This window comes from Nanorana parkeri, unplaced genomic scaffold (assembly GCF_000935625.1).
Source record: "Nanorana parkeri isolate BGI_ZX_2015 unplaced genomic scaffold, ASM93562v1 scaffold178, whole genome shotgun sequence".
Classification (NCBI taxonomy): Eukaryota; Metazoa; Chordata; class Amphibia; order Anura; family Dicroglossidae; genus Nanorana; species Nanorana parkeri.
Window position 1 is genome coordinate 785,036 of NW_017306446.1, and position 19,080 is coordinate 804,115.

The 19,080-nt window shown below is 43.9% G+C and overlaps 1 protein-coding gene across 1 annotated transcript in view; it reads right to left on the reverse strand.

Moving 5' to 3' along the window:
• Positions 1–673: 673 nt before the first annotated feature.
• ASIC4 (acid sensing ion channel subunit family member 4) overlaps positions 674–19,080 on the reverse strand; it is a 255,811-nt gene continuing 237,404 nt past the window's right edge. The window contains exons 4-10 of the mRNA XM_018554939.1: positions 17,212–17,371; positions 14,285–14,341; positions 13,764–13,917; positions 11,615–11,706; positions 9,783–9,862; positions 2,168–2,272; positions 674–1,060 (exon numbers count right to left, since the gene is read on the reverse strand). Of these exons, the coding sequence (XP_018410441.1) occupies positions 947–1,060; positions 2,168–2,272; positions 9,783–9,862; positions 11,615–11,706; positions 13,764–13,917; positions 14,285–14,341; positions 17,212–17,371 (762 nt within the window). The 3' untranslated portion in view covers positions 674–946. The remainder of the gene's footprint in view (positions 1,061–2,167; positions 2,273–9,782; positions 9,863–11,614; positions 11,707–13,763; positions 13,918–14,284; positions 14,342–17,211; positions 17,372–19,080) is intronic.

The window sequence follows — 19,080 nt, forward strand, 5'->3', positions numbered from 1 at the left end:
GTAAGTTATCTTGTCTTGGAGTTAGTAGACCAAGATGACAAATGCTCATTCTGACCCTATTATGGAAAGAGAGTCTAAACTGACTATGTTCTGTAACACTTGTCCACAAGTTTTAAAGCATGAAAGGCACTCCAGAATTGATGGACAACACTGGTCTCCCATGGATCGTACCAGTATGTCCAACCAACCAAGAGTACTTCCAAGGGCGAGATGTCTTAGTTTGACAAACAGTGTAACAAGGATGCTGCAGTCCCGTCATGTTTTGTCCTGGCTTAGTCAAACACTGAGTAGTTGGTGACCTGTGCTTTGAATGATGAGTTAGACATATCATTGTCATTGTGCCTATGGATTTATCCAGTGCTGTAACTATGACAACACCCTTTAAAATAAAAATATTTTATAAACATCAGATGATAGTGTTGACTGTGCTGATTGATAAGTGTACCTACTAACCACATCAATACTCTCAGACCGTTCTTCCAAACTCCCCTCCAGTCAATCTTGGTTTGAATTGTCCTTCACCAATAACCTCATACCATTTCTATTTGCTTTTATTTTGGTGTTCTCCTTGATAATGTATCTGCTCCTGTATAGAATATGTTTTACCTGAAAAAAGATAAAAGAATGAAGGCGTATATGAAGCCTACATAGCAACAGATGAGTGACTGCCCATATATCGCAATCGCAGATGTGGACTCCCACTTGACTTGAGAAGGAAAAAGGGAATTTAAGGTTTTCATACATCTGCCGGTACTAGAGATCACCCGCTCCATAGACTTCCTAAAGGTCTTCTTGCAGGTGTGTCCTTATAAAAAAAATGTAGTCCATCCAAATGTTGGTGGCCTAAGAAGTCACTGAGAGGCAGGATTCCATTCATAAACAGTGTGTTTCCCTCCATCAAGGAAAGGATTTGGTTATGTCATGGTCTAACCACACCATTTTGCCTCTAGCAAGCAAAGTCTTCAAACACCCCATGATGTGTGTAATGTCGATGATGGTTTGGAAGCATTGTAGTGGCATAGGCTCCTTCTGGATGTCGTCCGCGGACCTCACTGGAGCTCTAGATGAAAGAAAAAGGACAAAGAGGATCTGTATACTTAGCTGTCAACTGTTCCCAATTATCCAAAGACAATCCCATGTTTTGGAATTTTGCCTCTGAAAGTGACTCTGGTCATCTTCACAATGAGATGCCAGTTTTTTATTTATTTAGAGCGTTATTAAACCTTCCTTCCTTTGCCTGAGGCTGTTGTTGTTTTTCTTTGAAAGTTTTAATTCCTCGTTTTCAAGTGGGTCCCGCAGCGCTCTTCCCCCGCCCCCTGCACGGGTGCCTCCATCAGCTAATGAAGGCACCGGTGCACACTTGTGCCCGCAGTGTGACACACACAGCCCATTACCAGGCCACGCCCCTTCTCTCTGACCAGCCTATGGCTCCTCTGCCATCAGTATCCTCCCCCTGCAACCAGGAAGTATGGGGAACGGAGAATCACTTCGGGACCAGCGGCGGGGACTAGCGCAGCTGACATATCAATTATTTTTACTGTCTGTATGACCTAGGCTTTTTATGTTTATAGTTTTAAAATTGCAAATATATCATTTTGATAATGCAGCTTAAAAATATGCAGTGGTTACCTGAACTGGCATTGGGGTGGATGCAGAATTTCTGCTAGAAAAAAAGTCAGCTTTTCTGGAACTTTCAAGTTTGACTTGAAGCACAATGGTTGATGTATTAAGCTCGGAGTTTAAAAGTGGCACTAAACTCAGGAGTTAAATCTTAAAAATACATTCAAGTCCCTTAACTATTATCAACAATGTATCTTATTTGTGTATCACTCAGCTGTAGATCCTCCAATCATCTCTGAATTGGTGCTGACACTGTCCTTCCTTCTGGAGGGGGCTACTTTTGTCCCCCATGGTCCCTGTGTGTGTTGTAAAGTAGTCACCGCTCCAAGCTCGCTCCCAGGATGGACTACAATCTCTCACATTTAGTTTACAAATTTGTATTGAGATCATCCAGTTAGGGTTTATATTTTATTTATTGTGCCTGACAGCATGTATTCTCATAGATGTGGCTTGCTTGATTTTGACTTCACTGATGTCCATGTAAACAATCACCTAGACACCAGTTGTCACCGCTCAGGAAGAAGCCTTACCCCCAATAGATTCTTACCTGGTCATTCAGGTCATCCATGACAAGTGTCGAAATGTTCTCTGCGGGTTTCCTAATGGGGGATGGTTTCCGTTTAACTGCTCGGTTCACTTTGTCTCGTATTAGCTGAAGACAAGACAACAGGAGGAAAACATTCATGCTTGCTGATTTGCTGGTGCATGGAATTAAGTTATAGGTCTAATTTTTCATATAACAATTTAGAAACAAAAAAGGCAGAGTTTGATTTGATCATATATAAGAACGTTTGTGAACTTGATCAATTCTTGGTACTCAAGTCAGATGTTGAAAGGTTATTATCATTTGACCAACTTTTACAGGAAGATGGTATATCTAGAGCTGAACTCTGCGAAGGGTCTCAGCATACACTATATGGCCAAAAGTATGCTGACACCACTCGAGAAGATTGAGATCAGGTGTTTCCGGTGACGGGTACTGTTACAGCATACAAAGGCATTTTAGACAATTGTGAGCTTCCAGCCTTGTGGTAACAGTTTGGTGAAGGCCATTTTCTGTTCCAACATGACTGCCCCTGTGTACAAAGGCAGCTCTATAAAGACATGGCTTGATAAGTTTGGTGTGGAGGATCTCAAGTGTCCTGCACACAACCCTGACCTCATCCCTACTGAACAGCTTTGGGGTAAATTATTACGCCAATTTAGGGCCAGGTCTTCTAATCCCACATAGGTACCTGACCTCACAAATGCTCTTTTGGCTGAATGGGTACCAATCCCCACAGACACCCTCTTGTGAAAAGCCTTCCCAGAAGAGTGGAGGATGTTATAGCCACAAAGGGGGCAACTCCACATTAGTGCCCATGGTTTTGGACTGGCGTGTCCAACCACTCATATAGGTGTGACGGTCAGGTGTCCTCAAACTTTCAGCCAAACAGTGTACTATGTATCATACATAGGAAGTTTTGAGATTTTAATCACTTCTTGGAATTGAAGCCAGTAAAACCTAAGAGATTTCGAAAAGTCATTGGCACTTGACCTAAACAAAGAGCTGCAACTCTTACGAGAATTTGGTATCCCTAAGGTTAGACCTTGGTAAGGGTGTCAGTATATCTTTCGATAGGATTTTACCTCTGATTACGGACCCGTGTCAATGATCTTGTCGTGTCTTTGATATAAGCTTTTTAATGAGTACAGAAATTATGTCTGCTCTTTCTCTAAATACTGTACCTGCGTATTTATCTTCAGCTCATATGAGTTCCTGAAACCTTTTCACAAATCTCTTTAAACTTTGAAATGGATCTCCAGGCAAAAAGATAAATATATCACTTAAATATTTCAACTGTTTTATCTGCCAAATTATGAAGGATTTGTAATCATGATCAGCCAGTCTTGTAAATCAGCACAGCCAAGAAGTGGATGTTACTGCTTCCTAATTCAACCTTACAGATTTCTTGGTCTCCACCATCAGCCTACTCATTGGGAAACCAATAAGTATCAATTTATGGGAAATTGTATTATTTATTACAGGTATTTATATAGTGCCGACAATTTACAAAGCACTTTACATAGTTACACATTCACATCAATACCTGGTAAACATGCCTACTTATAAAGCACAAAGATGAAACCACATGGAGCTACCACCATCTTTGAGCAAAGTTCCCAGGTATGCATACCCGCTGTACTCATTATGAGGATCTCTCACCATCCCTGCACTGAGTTTCTTGGTCTGCACACCTACTGTGCCCATTATGAGGGCTTCCTACCATACCTGAGCTGAGTTCCTGGGTCTGCACACCTGCTGTACCCATCCCTGCACTGATCTCCCACCATCCCTGCACTCCCTTCCTGCTGGGGGGAGTGCAACAGAAATGAATGAAACCTGTCAAAGTCATATGACCAGCTCTCCTGCAATCACGGAGCTCACCCAAAACTCTGTGAGGAAGCGCAGTGCAATATAGAGCAATATCCTCTCTCTATTATATATTACCCTCTAAGAGGCTGGTTAAAAGCATTGTGCGTCCAAAAATGAGTTCCCAAGTTTTTGTAACTCTAGGATAGTGCTGTTAGCAATCAAAGGGTTTGCTGGGTGTGATCTGGGACCGTGCTCAGGTAACCTGTATAAAGCTTCAGAATTTTTGTACTTACCAATTCACAAAATTTGTCTAGAGCTCCATCTAAATTACTCATATTAATAAATCAGCTTGGGCTTATGTTGCATGTTACTTTTACTATAATTGTGACAACTAACAGAAGTTGTAAAATCACATTCCCTACTATTATAAAAAGATATTGTCAGGTATCAGAACCAGGTGGCATCTGGTGGGTGAAGTCAGCACCTGTTATCCTAAATCTCTCAGGTACTCCAATAGTGAGATTTCCCTGTCATAATTTCTGTGTGTGTGCTGGCTCCTCCTGTTACTTTTCCCATAATATAAAAAAAACACAAAAATACAACAGGGATGTTGGGAACCCCTCATGATGGGTACAGCAGGTGTGCAGACTCAGTAATTCAGCTCAGTGATAGTGTGAAGCCCTCATAATGGGTACAGCAGGTATGCAGACTTGGGAACTCGGCTCAGTGATGGTAGGATCCCTCATAATGAGTACAGCAGGTATGCAGACTTGGGAACTTGGCTCATTGATGGTAGGATCCCTCATAATGGGTACAGCAGGTGTGCAGGCCCAGGAACTCAGCTCAGGGATAGTAGGATCCCTCATAATGGCTACAGCAGGTGTGCAGGCCCAGGAACTCAGCTCAGGGATAGTAGGATCCCTCATAATGGGTACAACAGGTCTGCAGACCCAGGAACTCAGCTCAGGGATGGTAGGAAGCCCTCATAATGGGTACTGCAGGTGTGCAGACTTGGGAACTCAGCACAGGGATGGTGGGAGCTCCTCATAATGAAGCATAAATGGGGCACCGGCACTCCAAATGTTGAATAATGCGTCTTTTTCTGATAGAAGTACAGCATATCACATAAATGCTACATAAGTGCTCCTCATAATGGGCACAGCAGGTGTGAGGACTCAGGAAGTTAGCTTAGGGATCTCATCAATAGATTCCCCAAGAGACAGGAGAGGCCCTCATATGGATTAACTCTCCGGCATCACACAAAAAACTAAATATTAGGTGCACCGTCCTTTTAAATATCTTAGCGCTGACTAAGCCCCTGGAACGTAAGTATACTCTTTACATTTAGAAATTCCTGAAAGCCATTAGTAGCTCTTTGGAAGTTGGATTTACAGGCTATTTGCCAGTCTGGCTATTTGACAGGCGCGACTAGTGTAATCTCCTTTAACATAGAACAGCTACCGTCATGTACAACAATCTACTTTTTATTCTGCTGACATTAAACACAGTGATTCGGAGTTCTCATAAATGTGCTTCAAACATAAACTAATGTTACTGAGGCATAAAATACATTAACCAGGAATAGCTCTCAGAAACTGTTTATGGACCAAATTTGTTTCTATACAAGCCAATCTATTCTGCTGAGATGCCGCACTACAACCGTGACCCAACTGACCTAATTAGTAAGGTTTTTCTATTGTATATATTAACATATCCCATATGGCCCTATGTGTGGACACCTTACCATCACACTTATAAGAGCTTGTTGGACATCCCATTATTATGAAGTTGATTCTCCCAACCCAATGTGTGGGTATACCAGCCTCCACTCTTCTGGGAAGGCTTTCTACATGATTTTGGAGTGTGTCAGTGGGAATTTGTGCCCAATAATCCAAAGGATCATTGGTGAAGTCAGGTACTAATAATGGACGAGAAGACCTGGCTTGCAATCGGCTTTACATTTCATCCCACAGGAGGGCTGAGCTCGGAGCTCTGAGCTTGGTTTGAAGCTCTTTTGTAAAGAATATGGAAATCTGTTAGTTTGGGCACAAGTGCACTTCATAGATACTCTTCAAGCAAACATCTGGAGCTAATTTACCTTGCAAATAATTGTAATTTCTGTGCATCTTGTCTTTAGATATAACAGTCCTGCCCTGGTTTAGCAGGATACCAGATTATTCTGTGCAGCAGCTTATTTATTACAAAATCTGTCAAACCAGCTGCTAAAGAGCTCTATTACATCCTCACACTATGGACAAAACAATAAGCCATCACAGTCCCGACATAAGAATATACACTATATTACCAAAAGTATTGGGACGCCGGCCTTTACATGCACAAGAACTGTAATGGCATCCCAGTCTTAGTCCGTAGGGTTCAATATTGAGTTGACTCCGCCCTTTCCAGCTATAATAGCTTCAACTCTTCTGGGAAGGCGTCCACAAGGTTTAGGAGTGTGTCTATGGGAATGTTGGACCATTTGTGAGGTCAGGTACTGATGTTGGAGGAGAAGGCTGGGCTCGCAGTCTCCGCTCTAATTCATCCCAAAGGTGTTCTATCGGGTTGAGGTCAGGACTCTGTGCAGGCCAGTCAAGTTCCTCCACCCCAAACTCCCCCATCCATGTCTTTATGGACCTTGCTTTGTGCACTGGTGCGCAGTCATGTTGGAACAGGAAGGGGCCATCCCCAAACTGTTCCCACAAAGTTGGGAGCATGAAATTGTCCAAAATGTCTTGGTATGCTGATGCCTTAAGAGTTCCCTTCACTGGAACTAAGGGGCCAAGCCCAACCCCTGAAAAACAACCCCACACCATAATCCCCCTCCACTAAACTTTACACTTGGCACAATGCAGACAGACAGTTCTCCTGGCAACCGCCAAACCCAGACACGTCCCTCTGGATTGCCAGACAGAGAAGCATGATTGGTCACTCCAGAGAACACGTCTCCACTTCTCTAGAGTCCAGTGGCGGCGTGCTTTACACCACGGCATCCCACGCTTTGCATTGCACTTGGTGATGGAAGGCTTGGATGCAGCTGCTCGGCCATGGAAACCCATTCCATGAAGCTCTCTACGCACTGTTGTTGTGCCAATCTGAAGGTCACATGAAGTTTGGGGTCTGTAGCTATTGACTCTGCAGACAGTTGGCGACTTCTGCGCAGTGTGCACTTCAGCATGCGCTGACCCCCGCTCTGTCATTTTACGTGGCTTACCACTTCCTGGCTGAGTTGCTGTTGTTCCCAGTTGCTTCCACTTTGTTATAATACCACTAACAGTTGATCGCGGAATATTTAGTAGCAAGGAAATGTCACGGAACAGCTGAATCCAATGATTTGGAGGGGTGTCCCAATACTTTTGGTAATATAGTGTATAACAGATTCCTCCATCCACACTCATAAGAGTAAGCTGTTTTGCATTGATAGCGGCCGTGAGCAGATGGGCTGCAAGCTCCATTTGGCCAAGCATTTTTCAACCTGCTCCTTCGATCAGGGATGCTGGGCGGGAGGGTGCCGACAGGGGCCCCCACTGTATGAATTTTGGCCGGCCAGCCAGCCAAAATGTACACCAGGTATAACCTACTTCAATAAATCCTGATGAAGGGATTGTTTGTACGAGCCCCGATGCGTTGGATATTTCTATACTGCTGCCTCAACCCAACATTTAACATTCAATATTTAAGTATTTAGCTTATTAATATTAAAATATTAACATTTTTATATTAATAAGTATTTGGACTATTAAACGGAATGTGGCACAATCCTGCAGTTTATTTATTATGGTCATTTATAAATTGCCAACAATTTACACAGCACTTTACTCACTGCACATTCCCAACAGTCTCCGCCCTCTAGGAGCTTACAACCTAAGGTTCCTATTCCACATATATACACATACTCGGGCCAGGAGCTAATTAACCTACCAGCATGTCTCTGGAGTGTGGGAGAAATGCAAACTCCACGCAGATAGCATCCTGGCCAGGATTCAGACCAAGGGCCCCAGTGCTGCAAGGCAGAAGTATTACCTACTCAGGGGTCTATTCACAAAGCTGCCGAAGGATCTGGCCGTAGCTTCGGCCGATCCTTCGGCTGGCTACGGCCCCAGGACCCCTTCGGTTCAGGAGAACCGAGGGGGTGCTGTACGGGCTATTCACAATAGCCCGTACAGCTCCCGATCATGGCCGAGCAGCTCAGTCGAGCGCTGAGCCGTGCTGAAAGCCGAAGCTGGCCGAGCAGCCGGCCATTGGCCGGCCGATAGCCTGCTTCTGACAGCTGTGTGGAGCCAGCCACGGCTGATTTCAGCCCATGTACGGCTGAAATCAGCCGTACCAGCCTGAAGTGAATAGCCGAACAGTGTTCGGCTCACTTCACTTCTGATCGGTCATTCACTCGGCTGCCCTCGGTCACTGTCCCAGTTAAAGGCTAATTCCACCTTTAATATCACTCTCCATGTTACACCCATATTCAGGGTGTAACATGGAGCATGGTGCCATTCTGCAGGCCCCCTAGTAACCTGAATTGTGAGGTTCTTCCCTCCACTGACACATTAAGGGATATTTATCAATACTGGAGCAGGCAAAATCTGGAGCAGCTGTGCCTGGCAACCAATCAGCATCCACCTTTCATTTTCAAAGCTTAACAAACAGAAGAGAGAAGCTGATTGGTTGCCATAGGCAACTGCTCCAAATTTTGTCTGCTCCGGTTTTGATAAATTCCCCCGTGTATTTTATTAATTTGGCTCTGCCCACACAGCCATGTCCTTCACTCATAGAACCAATCACAGGATTTGTGAATGAAAAAGCTACATATTCCACCTGAACACATGGCAGAGGGACTCAATAGAGTGATGTCACTGAACTTGTAGTTCATTGATATCTTCCTCCAGCTCCTTAACTGAAGGTCTGTATAGACAAGTGCTGGAGGAACAGTCTGCAGGAGCCCGTGCATTGCACACATGATCCACTGATTTGAAATTCTTTGCAGGCTCCAATGCCCAAAAAAATATTAAATGCCCATTTATTAATTTGTTTTGCAAAAACATGTATATTCCTTTATGTATTTTGTATTATGGAGATTAGGGATGCACAGATACTCTTCGAGTACCAGTGCAGATACTTGGCATTTTCATGAGAACTACCGGGGTTGCAGAGGTTGCAGCTGGGACCGTGCTCTGGCGCTCCACCACTGTCCTGAAATCATTAGTCTGTATTGTTTTAGAAAAACTGTCACATGACAATAAACAAAAATGTATCAGTACTCGTACTTGTAAGTACTCGGCATGTACCAGTACTCGCAAAACTGGTATCGGTGCATCCCTTTATTTATATTTATAAAAACAAAATCATACATTAAAACAGAGATGTACAAATCCCAGGAGCTCCGTGTGCTCCTCACAAATGACAGCGGCCTCCTAACTTTTGAATTTTTCTCTAGTGTAGTCTTGGAGCTCAAAAATATCGGTACATGTACCCAGTACTGTACTTGGTATCTGTGCATCCCTAATGGAGATGTTTCTCAGCTCCATCTAGTGGCCATAATGTGGTGCGAACGTAAAAGTCAAATTTTCACAGAACGAACGGCTCTGCGAATGTTTAATAAATACACCGCTGAGATTTTGTCGCAGCACATGCCACTTTCTTATTACCCAATAATTGTTCTCCCAGGCTGATGTCTCTGTTACTGTTCAGGTCGGTGTTTTCATGTTCTTATCTGGACAATGGTTAGTACAATACTGAATTGTAAATGTGTCTGTTTATACTTTTTATATAATCACTCAAGTGCTCCATGAATGTGCTCCAAGCTAATACTTACCTCATACAGGTAATCCAATATCTCCAGAATGGTGAGGATACTGGCCCCGATAAACAGACCCATCTGTCCCCCGATGTCTCCTAATGGAGAATAAAAAAACATTCATCAATCTACGGCAAAAATATTTCTGAACTCAAATTATTACCACATGATTGGTAATTCTGCTAGCTTTCATTTTCTAATACCCACTAGAAATGTAGATGAGTGGCAGCAGAAAAAGACCAACAGGGATATTCACAAAATGGTGAAGAGTTTGGAGAAGGCAGGAGAAGGGAACAATCTAGGACAACATATCTGAACTGGAAAGTGAGCTGAATTGGATAATGTTTCCAAATCGGCTATTTTGGCCTAGACTGTTCCCTTCTCCGGCCTTCTCCAAACTCTTCACCCTTTTGTGAATAACCCTGCAAGTGGTCCATCTAATCTTCCCTTCTTTTTCAAACCTATTTGTCCGAGTATAGATCTATGTTTGTCCAAAGCATGGTAAATTCACTTGGGCGATGATTTATATCTCTCCTACCCATTGTATAGCTGGGCAAATGCCATTTACATGGATTTACCGCCAATAGATGGAGCCGAGGAGCATAGGAATTCCCTATGCTCCTCCTCTTGATCTAGTGGCAGTAATGCTGTGTGAATGGCATTCACCCAGCAATACACTGGGAGGAAGATTTAAAAATCAGCCCCTTACTGATGACTGGTGATGAGCCAAACATTACCTGGATTCAGTGGGCTTGGACGTTTGCCGAACCCAGCCAGAAATCCAGGTTCAGCAAATATCTAATCAAACCATACACAGGGACGCCTGTGTCCTAGCAACTGTTGTGAAGGCACTAATGACATCACAGTATCATAGGTTGTTCGGTGCACCCGCCTCTGTCCTAGCAACCAATGATGCGATGCCAATCAACCAACAGTTGCTAGGGAGCTGACCAAATCGTTCACCTATTGGAACAGCTTGGGTTTGGGTCAAACTCATGGTTAACCCAAACCCAAAGCTCATTTCTACTGATGGCTAACTCACTGACCTGTCTGGAAGTTTGTTTCAGGCATCAACTACTCTTTTGATAAAATAATACTTTCTAAGGTAAGTTTTGAACTTTCCCCCTGCTAGATTGAGGCTGTGGTCTTGATCATAGCTTCACATTGAAAACGCTACCCTTCTGAACCTTATTCATAGGGTATGACTCATACCCATCATGTCATTTAATGATTTCAGTCATTTGCCTTCTTCCCCTTCTTCCCCTAAGACTGTACATATGACGTTTCTGCCATCTCTTCTGATATATTTTAATCCTTTAGACCACATGTGTCAAACTCAAGGCCCAGGTGCCGATTCCGGCCCACCGGGCCATTTCCCAGACTTCTACTTTTAGATCTAGGTATTAAGTTATTTTCTAAAACCAGTGATAATCGAATGCAGAGGCAATTATGATAAAGATTAGATACATTTATATAGTCTTACAGGCCCTTTGAGGGCAACCATAATGTTGATGCGACCCTCGATTAAATTAAGTGTGACACCCCTGCTTTAGACCTTTTTCTATTTTTGATGCTTGTTTCTGGAATGATAAGAAAGAACTAGTCCAGAGACGGCCAACAATAATGGTGAAAGGTCTGAGGGATAAAACATATCAGGAGAGACTGAAGGATCTTCATATGTACAGTCTTGAGGAAATAAGGTAAAGGGCCCTGGTCTCGGGTTTCTGTAGGCAGCACCTCTACTTTATTTTCTCAAATGTTCATAAATATGACCCGCTGTCCCCCTATCACAGGGAATCTTGCAGCTTGCTGCGGCCGGTGATGTAGAACTTTGATTGCGCACCACTCACCGAGCAGACTGGCCAGGTCGTACGCTTTCTTCTGCTCGATCGTTCCATAGTTCAGAGCTTCAAAGAAGATATCCAGGACTAGGAAGTTGTCTCTGCCAGGGAAAGGAGTGTGAGAAGTTATTGCTGCTTATAATCCATGTGACGGCCAACGGTTGTTCACATACATACCATGCATTTGGATGGAGAGCAGAAAAGAGTAAGGGGCTGATATAAAAAGGCACCGAGGAGCATAAGCAACTCCTCTGCTCCTCTATCTCCATCTAGCAGCTGCAATGCTGTAAGAGCAGCATTTGCCTAGCTAAACACCTTTATACATTAGCCCCTACATGTATATTTAACATGCTTTTAAAGAAGATTGAAAGCCTACACATTTTTTTATTCTACATTTTCCAATGGCAGAGCTGTTTAGTGGGGATGCACTGAAATTAAATTTTTAGACCGAAACCAAAATTCAATAAAATTTGTCAGACAAACCGAAAAATACTTTTTTTTCAACCTTCTTAAAATTGAAAAAAAATATTTAATTATTTTATGTTTATTTATTCTTACTTTACAGTCGGGGGCTTTTGGTCTAAACAGACCACTTATATTTCCTTTTTAGAGTCCTAACTGCAGCCCCTAGTTATGAATGAACAGGAAGCCTCTATACTGAGTGCTCCTGTCCATTCATAAACTGAGGAGATAGTATCAGTTACTATATCCACAATCATGAATGAACAGGAAGTGATGATCGGCACTTCCTGTTCATTCATAACTGGGGACACATTAAGCATACTATGTGCTCAGTTATTTATAAAGACTCAGCGATCAGTTCTGATCGCTGAGTGCTTGCACCCTGCTCCATCCTGATTCCTCTGCCTGTCACAGGTGGCCGAGCAGGGCGGTGCAGGAGAAGAGCTCGGCCTCCTGTTACAGCTGAAAGCTGTCTCCTCCCCGTACCGCCCCTCTCGGCATCCTGACAGTTTCTCTCCTCCCCGTTGGGCGCTGGTCTGTGTCCCCTCCATCCCCGGTGTCTCTGCCGACACAGGTGGGGGAAAGCATTGGGGATCAGAGGGGACACATACCGGTGCCCAGTGGGGAGGAGAGAAGCTAGGGATGCACTGAATTTTTGGCCGTCTTGGTACTATTAGCATTTTGCCCATAGAGGCCGAAATTTCAGTGCATGCTTACTGTTTAGGTCTCTCCTCCAGAGAGAGTGGAGCCACCCAAAGTTAGAAGATGTGTTACTGGCCAGATCACCAGGTGGAAATGAAGGAAAAAAAAGCCCAACAAAAGAAAACTAATGCAGCCACTTCATTTTAGGATCAGTAAGCTGCAATATATTACATTTTGGGGGGAGGGGGGTTTAGATACACTTTACGTGATATCCTCTACTAATAAATCAATCCTGTTCTGTTACAAAAAGATGTAAAAAATTACATCACCATCTTAAAGTATATGTGAAGGCAAAAACCTTTTATCTAGTTTCTGACAGGGTGGGACAGAATCAGAACTTCTGTTGGGTTCATCCTGCTATCCAGGCTCTTTGTTAGAGAGATTTACCCTCACTTCCTGTCCTAGACAGAGTTGTGCTACACGGGGCTACCCCACTGACTGAAGTTCCTTTTTAGCTTTTGGAACACCAATTGCTGATCCATATGAGAATGCATGTAAGACGTCTGCTGCCACCCACTCTGGATAGCTTGCTGTCTAGTGAGATCTTGCAGCATTATCAACTTATAGAATTCAGATTATAGTAAACCAAGTGAACTTTCTGACTAGTACAGAGTTTCTTAGGTTCAATTGCCAATTCAATTATTGATTGTACTTTTTTTTTTAAAGGAGAACTTTGGGTTTAAGTCTTTTCCCCATAGTTCTCCTTAGGGTAACGGGAGGACACAAACTAGTGTCCTCCCGTCACCCTAGGCTCAGTATACCGCGAGCTACGGCGAGCGATATACTGAGCCTAGGGTGACACCATTTACTGGGGAAGACAGGTCTTTTAGCCATCCTGCAGTGTTGGATACCTGTACCAACCAGGAATCTGATACGTGGTGGATTTTTAAGATGTGCTATTGGACAGGAACATATACAGCATTTTTAGATTATTTTGGACCCTATAGTGACCGGGTCATTTTACATTTCTATGTTGAGTGGGCAGGACTCTTACCGGATATACGTCTCATTCCTGTTGTATTTTTTGGCCAGGTAGCGAGCGGATCCTTTATTCGGGATTCGAACCATGGAAATCTCTTTGTTGTATCGGGTCAGGTTACAGGGTGTGGGGCAGGTACATCTATCACTGGTATCTTCCACTGTGATATCTGTAAAGGGGGAAAGCACCCACTAAGTCAATGGTGATATAAAGATAGCCCGTACAGATCCGATCTCATGGATTTATGAGGACTGAACTGAGCAAGAGGACTGAGCATGAAAACATAAATAGGAGGGAAATATCACTATGCATACATTCCCCGTATGTTGGCATATTTTAAATAAATAATTCTTGGCAATTTGCTAATAGAGTGAATGTTTCAGAATTCAGCCATAATACAAAAAGGAAATTTCTCAAAACAGCAAACTGCAAATATTTCATGTTTGTGGACACAAGTCCACCATTACCATCTGCTTTATTAGAGTAATTAAACGTTAGCGTCCTACAGAACGCATAAACGGGTGATTCGTTCGTACCTAGTGTGTTGTCAGCACACTCATTGTAGTCCTTGGGAGAACAGATTTTTTCATTTCCTGTAGAAATAAGATAAAATAACTATTAGAAATAAATCAGAGTCAACATTTTCAGAAACCTATTTAAAGTCCAGCTCCAGACTACTATGGGATCCACCCCTCCCAGGTCACCCACCCCTTCCTGCCACCATTATCCATGAAGGCTCCTCCAGCAGTACTTTTTCATATAACTACCTTTTGGCCATGTGACATGCAGGGTCTTCAACAGATCTTCTCCATGGTCGGGCGGTCCTCAATGAACACTGATATGTTGACATCAGTGGAACCCTCTGCATTATCATATGCAAGTACAGGGCACTAAGGTGATGCCCCCTTGGGTGAGGTGGGTCTATAACACCCTGCACTCATAGGGTGCCCTCAGCCTCATGGGTTGAGGATATGTAGGGGTGGAAAGTATCTACTACAAGGGATAGCACAGGAGAGGAGGTCAGCTGCTTTTTTATTTTAAAGTGCGTATAATAGTGAAAGTCTTTAAATGAGTTCCTCTGTTGCGGCTAACTCTCCTACAGGGGCTGACTGGCAACTTTTAGCCCAGGGGGCAAGTACAACCTAGAGGCCCATGGTGCAGCAACTTGGCCTCACTCCCGCTCTGCCTCTTCCCCCCGCCTTCTCCTTGCCCGTCTGCCACTTTTGCCATCCATGTAATGGTAGTGTGAATGGTCGGGTGATGTGAGGCAGGGAGGAGGTGCGGTGAGAGGAAGCTTGGACCGGTGGAAGTAAAAAAGAAAAACAAAAAAAAAAAGATAGTGTGGTGTGCAATATAGTGAAATGGAAAGTGTAAAATTATACAGCAATGAATGCAGAATGGCACCGGCTATAGAGGACTACAAAACCCAGCAACAGCACATTACACAGACTCCTATGTGTTCCTTCTAAATATATATTTATGTAATTTTCATTATTGTAAAGCAAAAACCTGGAGATCCTGCCATTTGCCATCTCCTCTTTCAGCTTTCTGACCATGCTAAGCAGGGAAGCAGATTTGTGCTAGTGTGTGTTCAATTTGCATCCCACAGCTGAGCTACCTATCAAGGCTACAGGACACTGTGCTGACACATGGTGTGCCTATAGTCCCGTAGCTAGCTTGGTTGACACATCCTCTGTCCAACGCTGCTCAGTATGACTGACAGCAGTTCTTAGCAGGAACCTCACTGTTTGCACAGAAGTTGCACCTAGTGAATGTAACCATGCTCCCTGCACATGTAACAATGCCCCAGTGCAGTCACGTGACCACTAAATAATAGTGTAAATTCTGGTAAATAACATCTGTTTCTATAACTATTGCTTAGGGGCAGGGCCGTATTTCCCCCAAGGCCTGGCCTTGGGGCAGCAGGAAGTAGAGGGGAAGCAGGGGTGTGGAATTCCTATCTCCCGATGCCCGGGACATGCAGTTCAGGGCGCCGGGTGGGTAGTTGTTTTCTGCTTTGGGCAAGCAGAGCTAAATGTACAGCGGGGAAGCCACCTGTTGTTTTTTACTAGTGATCCCCACGCCAAGATCACTTATAAGCAGCCTGCAGGTCTGCCATTCTCCATGGAGTGGGGTTTGGCGCGTAGTGGGGTGCATTGGGGAACCTGGCCTTGGGGCAAGCAGCAGAGAGAGTAACTCCAGCTCTGCTTAGGGGCTCATCTATAAACCTTCAGCCCAGGGTAAAACAGGGTGAATTCCATTTGCATAGCATTACCGCTGCAGAGGAAATCCCTATGCTCCTTGGCGTGGTAATGCAGTGCTCTTATTGAGCCCACTGGTGTAACGCATTGTAATGTTTTCTTTATATGATGGAGTGCTTTCTATTTCATGACTTCACATTTATTTTTGGCATATACATAGCGCCAACAATTTACAGAGCACTTTACATCAGTCCCTTCCCTTAAGGAGCTTACAATCTAAGGCCCCTAGCTCACATGCATACATACAGGGCCAATTTAGACAGGAGCCAATTAACCTTCCAGCATGTCTTTGGAGTGTGGGAGGAAACCAGAGTACCCAGAGCAAACCCCACACAAGCACAGGAAGGACATGCAACCTCCTTGCAGATAGTGATTCGAATCAGTGACCCCCCGTGCTGCAAAGCAGAAGCGCTAACCACAACGCCACTGTGCTGCCCATATGTAAGCAGTCAATTCCTGCTAGCGGACTATTACAAAAAAATTGCCCAGAGTTGGTCTTTTGTTCTCAGCATCTCAGAAACAGAGATCTCAGCGTAGGGCCACACGGGTGATTTTATTAATCTCGGCACCAGAAAAAGCCCAATACAAAAATCGCTCTTGTGCTACTGCAGGAAATTGCTAGATGTTTGTTAGGAGATTTATCCCATGAGATTGACCCCCTGGGATATACGTGGAAAATACGCCCAAGAGTCTCTTAAATGAGCAACTGTTGGGCGATTAATCTCTTGCTCCTATTAAAGTCTACAGAAGAGAGGAGATTAACCGTTAATAGCTTCTGCTACGTGACTAAATTGCGGCATTGTGATACAGAAGGATCAATCTCATGAGATGCTGGTAGCGCGATTGTTCCTCAGCACTTACTTTTGGACATAAGTGCAACGATAAGGGTGACAACGCTTTGGCTGCAGACTGACCCTCCAAGGCAGGGTTATCAACCTGAAACAGGGGGGATAAGGCCTCAACCAAAAAACATTTCTGCAGTCCAGCAAGGCAAACTCAACCAAATATGTAATTACTGATGCCAAATGCCTAAAACCAAACTTAAACCTTATTAATTACAGCCTAAATGGGCATAACCTGGGACAAAGTACTCTGGTAATACAAATGGCATTATTCTAGGGAAAGTTGTCCTGTGCTTGATGAGCAAACATTACCACCCACTTGCCCAGACAAAAACGACAGAGGGTGCCCACTCCAAGTACCTGGCATATGCACCATACGGCAGTTGCACTTCCTCACCACCGATTCCTTCTCACACTGTAGCCGACAGGCGGAAATGCTGTAGGTGCTGTAACCGGTCAGGAATTCTTCTCCTGGAATGCTGGCTCTGCAGTTACCCCAAGGCTGGGGCAGGTATGTCAGCTGTGGCACAAATGCAGATTTGTATTATTAAATGTCAATTACTTCCTCTTTAATTTTTTACGGAACTAAAGAATATGCCTGTGAAGGTTCTCATGTATCCAGGTCTTGGTGTAGTTAGTAATAGTAGTAGTTGGTCACATTCCACTGGATTTGTTCTGTAATGTTGAAGATGTGTCATAGCATCTGTAAACCTTTTCTTCAGTTCTAATGTGTGTCAGGAACATACACCAGTATTTAAATTTCCACTGGCTGGTACAGATTGTTGCAGGGTGTTAGGTCCCTTAAGGCTACTTACCACCCCTTGGATTCTAGGCAGCCTGTCTGTCAAACATTGTCCCCTTTCTTGGGTTATTTCAAAAGCAGGTGGAATGGAAATGAGAGTTTCCAATGGAGCATGCGGCTGGGTCCCCCATCACAAAGTGCCATGAATCATGAATCCTGAGAACCCATTTGGAAGGAAATTTCCTAAAGAATGAGAGAAGTGCAAGCCAGGGAGATAGTTCACCTTGATCTCGGGAGATAATTAAAAGAGAACTGAATTTTTTTCTTGCTTTAGTCCTCTTTTGGGTCAAAGGAGTACATTTAGGAGTGCTCCCATTGTATAGGCTATTTCCCCCCCAACCAGGCTGCTTAGAACGCAAGGAGCTGGAACTGACCTAACACCCTGTAACATTCTGCTTTGACACATTCCTTGGTGATTGGTTGGAGGTGTCTGTGCTACTTGTGTTGATATAAATTCTTGGGGTATGTTCCTGGTATGGTGGGTGTATAAATAGTGGGGTATGTTCCTGGTATGGTGGGTGTATAAATATTGGGGTAAGTTCCTGGTATGGTGGTGGATATAAATGTTGGGGTATGTTCCTGGTATGGTGGGGGTATAAATGTTGGACTATGTTCCTGGTATGGTGGTGATATAAATGTTATGTGATGGTGGGGGTATAAATGTTGGGCTATGTTCCTGGTATGGTGGTGATATAAATGTTGGGGTATGTTCCTTGTATGGTGGGGGTATAAATGTTGGACTATGTTCCTGGTATGGTGGTGGATATAAATGTTGGGGTATGTTCCTAGTATGGTGGGGGTATAAATGTTGGACTATGTTCCTGGTATGGTGGAGGTATAAATATTTCCACATGTTCCTGGTATGATGGGAGTATGAATGTTGGGGTATGTTCCTGGTATGGTGGGAGTATGAATGTTGGGTATGTTCCTGGTATGGTGGGGGTATAAATGTAGGTGTGTGGTCCTGGTATGGTGGGAGTATTGTTAGTGCGGTAAGCTCCTGGTATGATGGGAGTATGAATGTTGGGGTGTGTTCCTGGTATGGTGGGTGTATAAATAGTGAGGTATGTTCCTGGTATGATGGGAGTATGAATGTTGGGGTATGTTCCTGGTATGGGGGGGGTATAAATAGTGGGGTATGTTCCTGGTATGGTGGGGGTATAAATGTTGGGGTATGTTCCTGGTATGGTGGGTGTATAAATAGTGAGGTATGTTCCTGGTATGATGGGAGTATGAATGTTGGGGTATGTTCCTGGTATGGTGGGTGTATAAATAGTGGGGTATGTTCCTGGTATGATGGGAGTATGAATGTTGGGGTATGTTCCTGGTATGGTGGGTGTATAAATAGTGGGGTATGTTACTGGTATGGTGGGGTATAAATGTTGGGGTATGTTCCTGACACTCATTAGAACTGAATACTTGTCTTG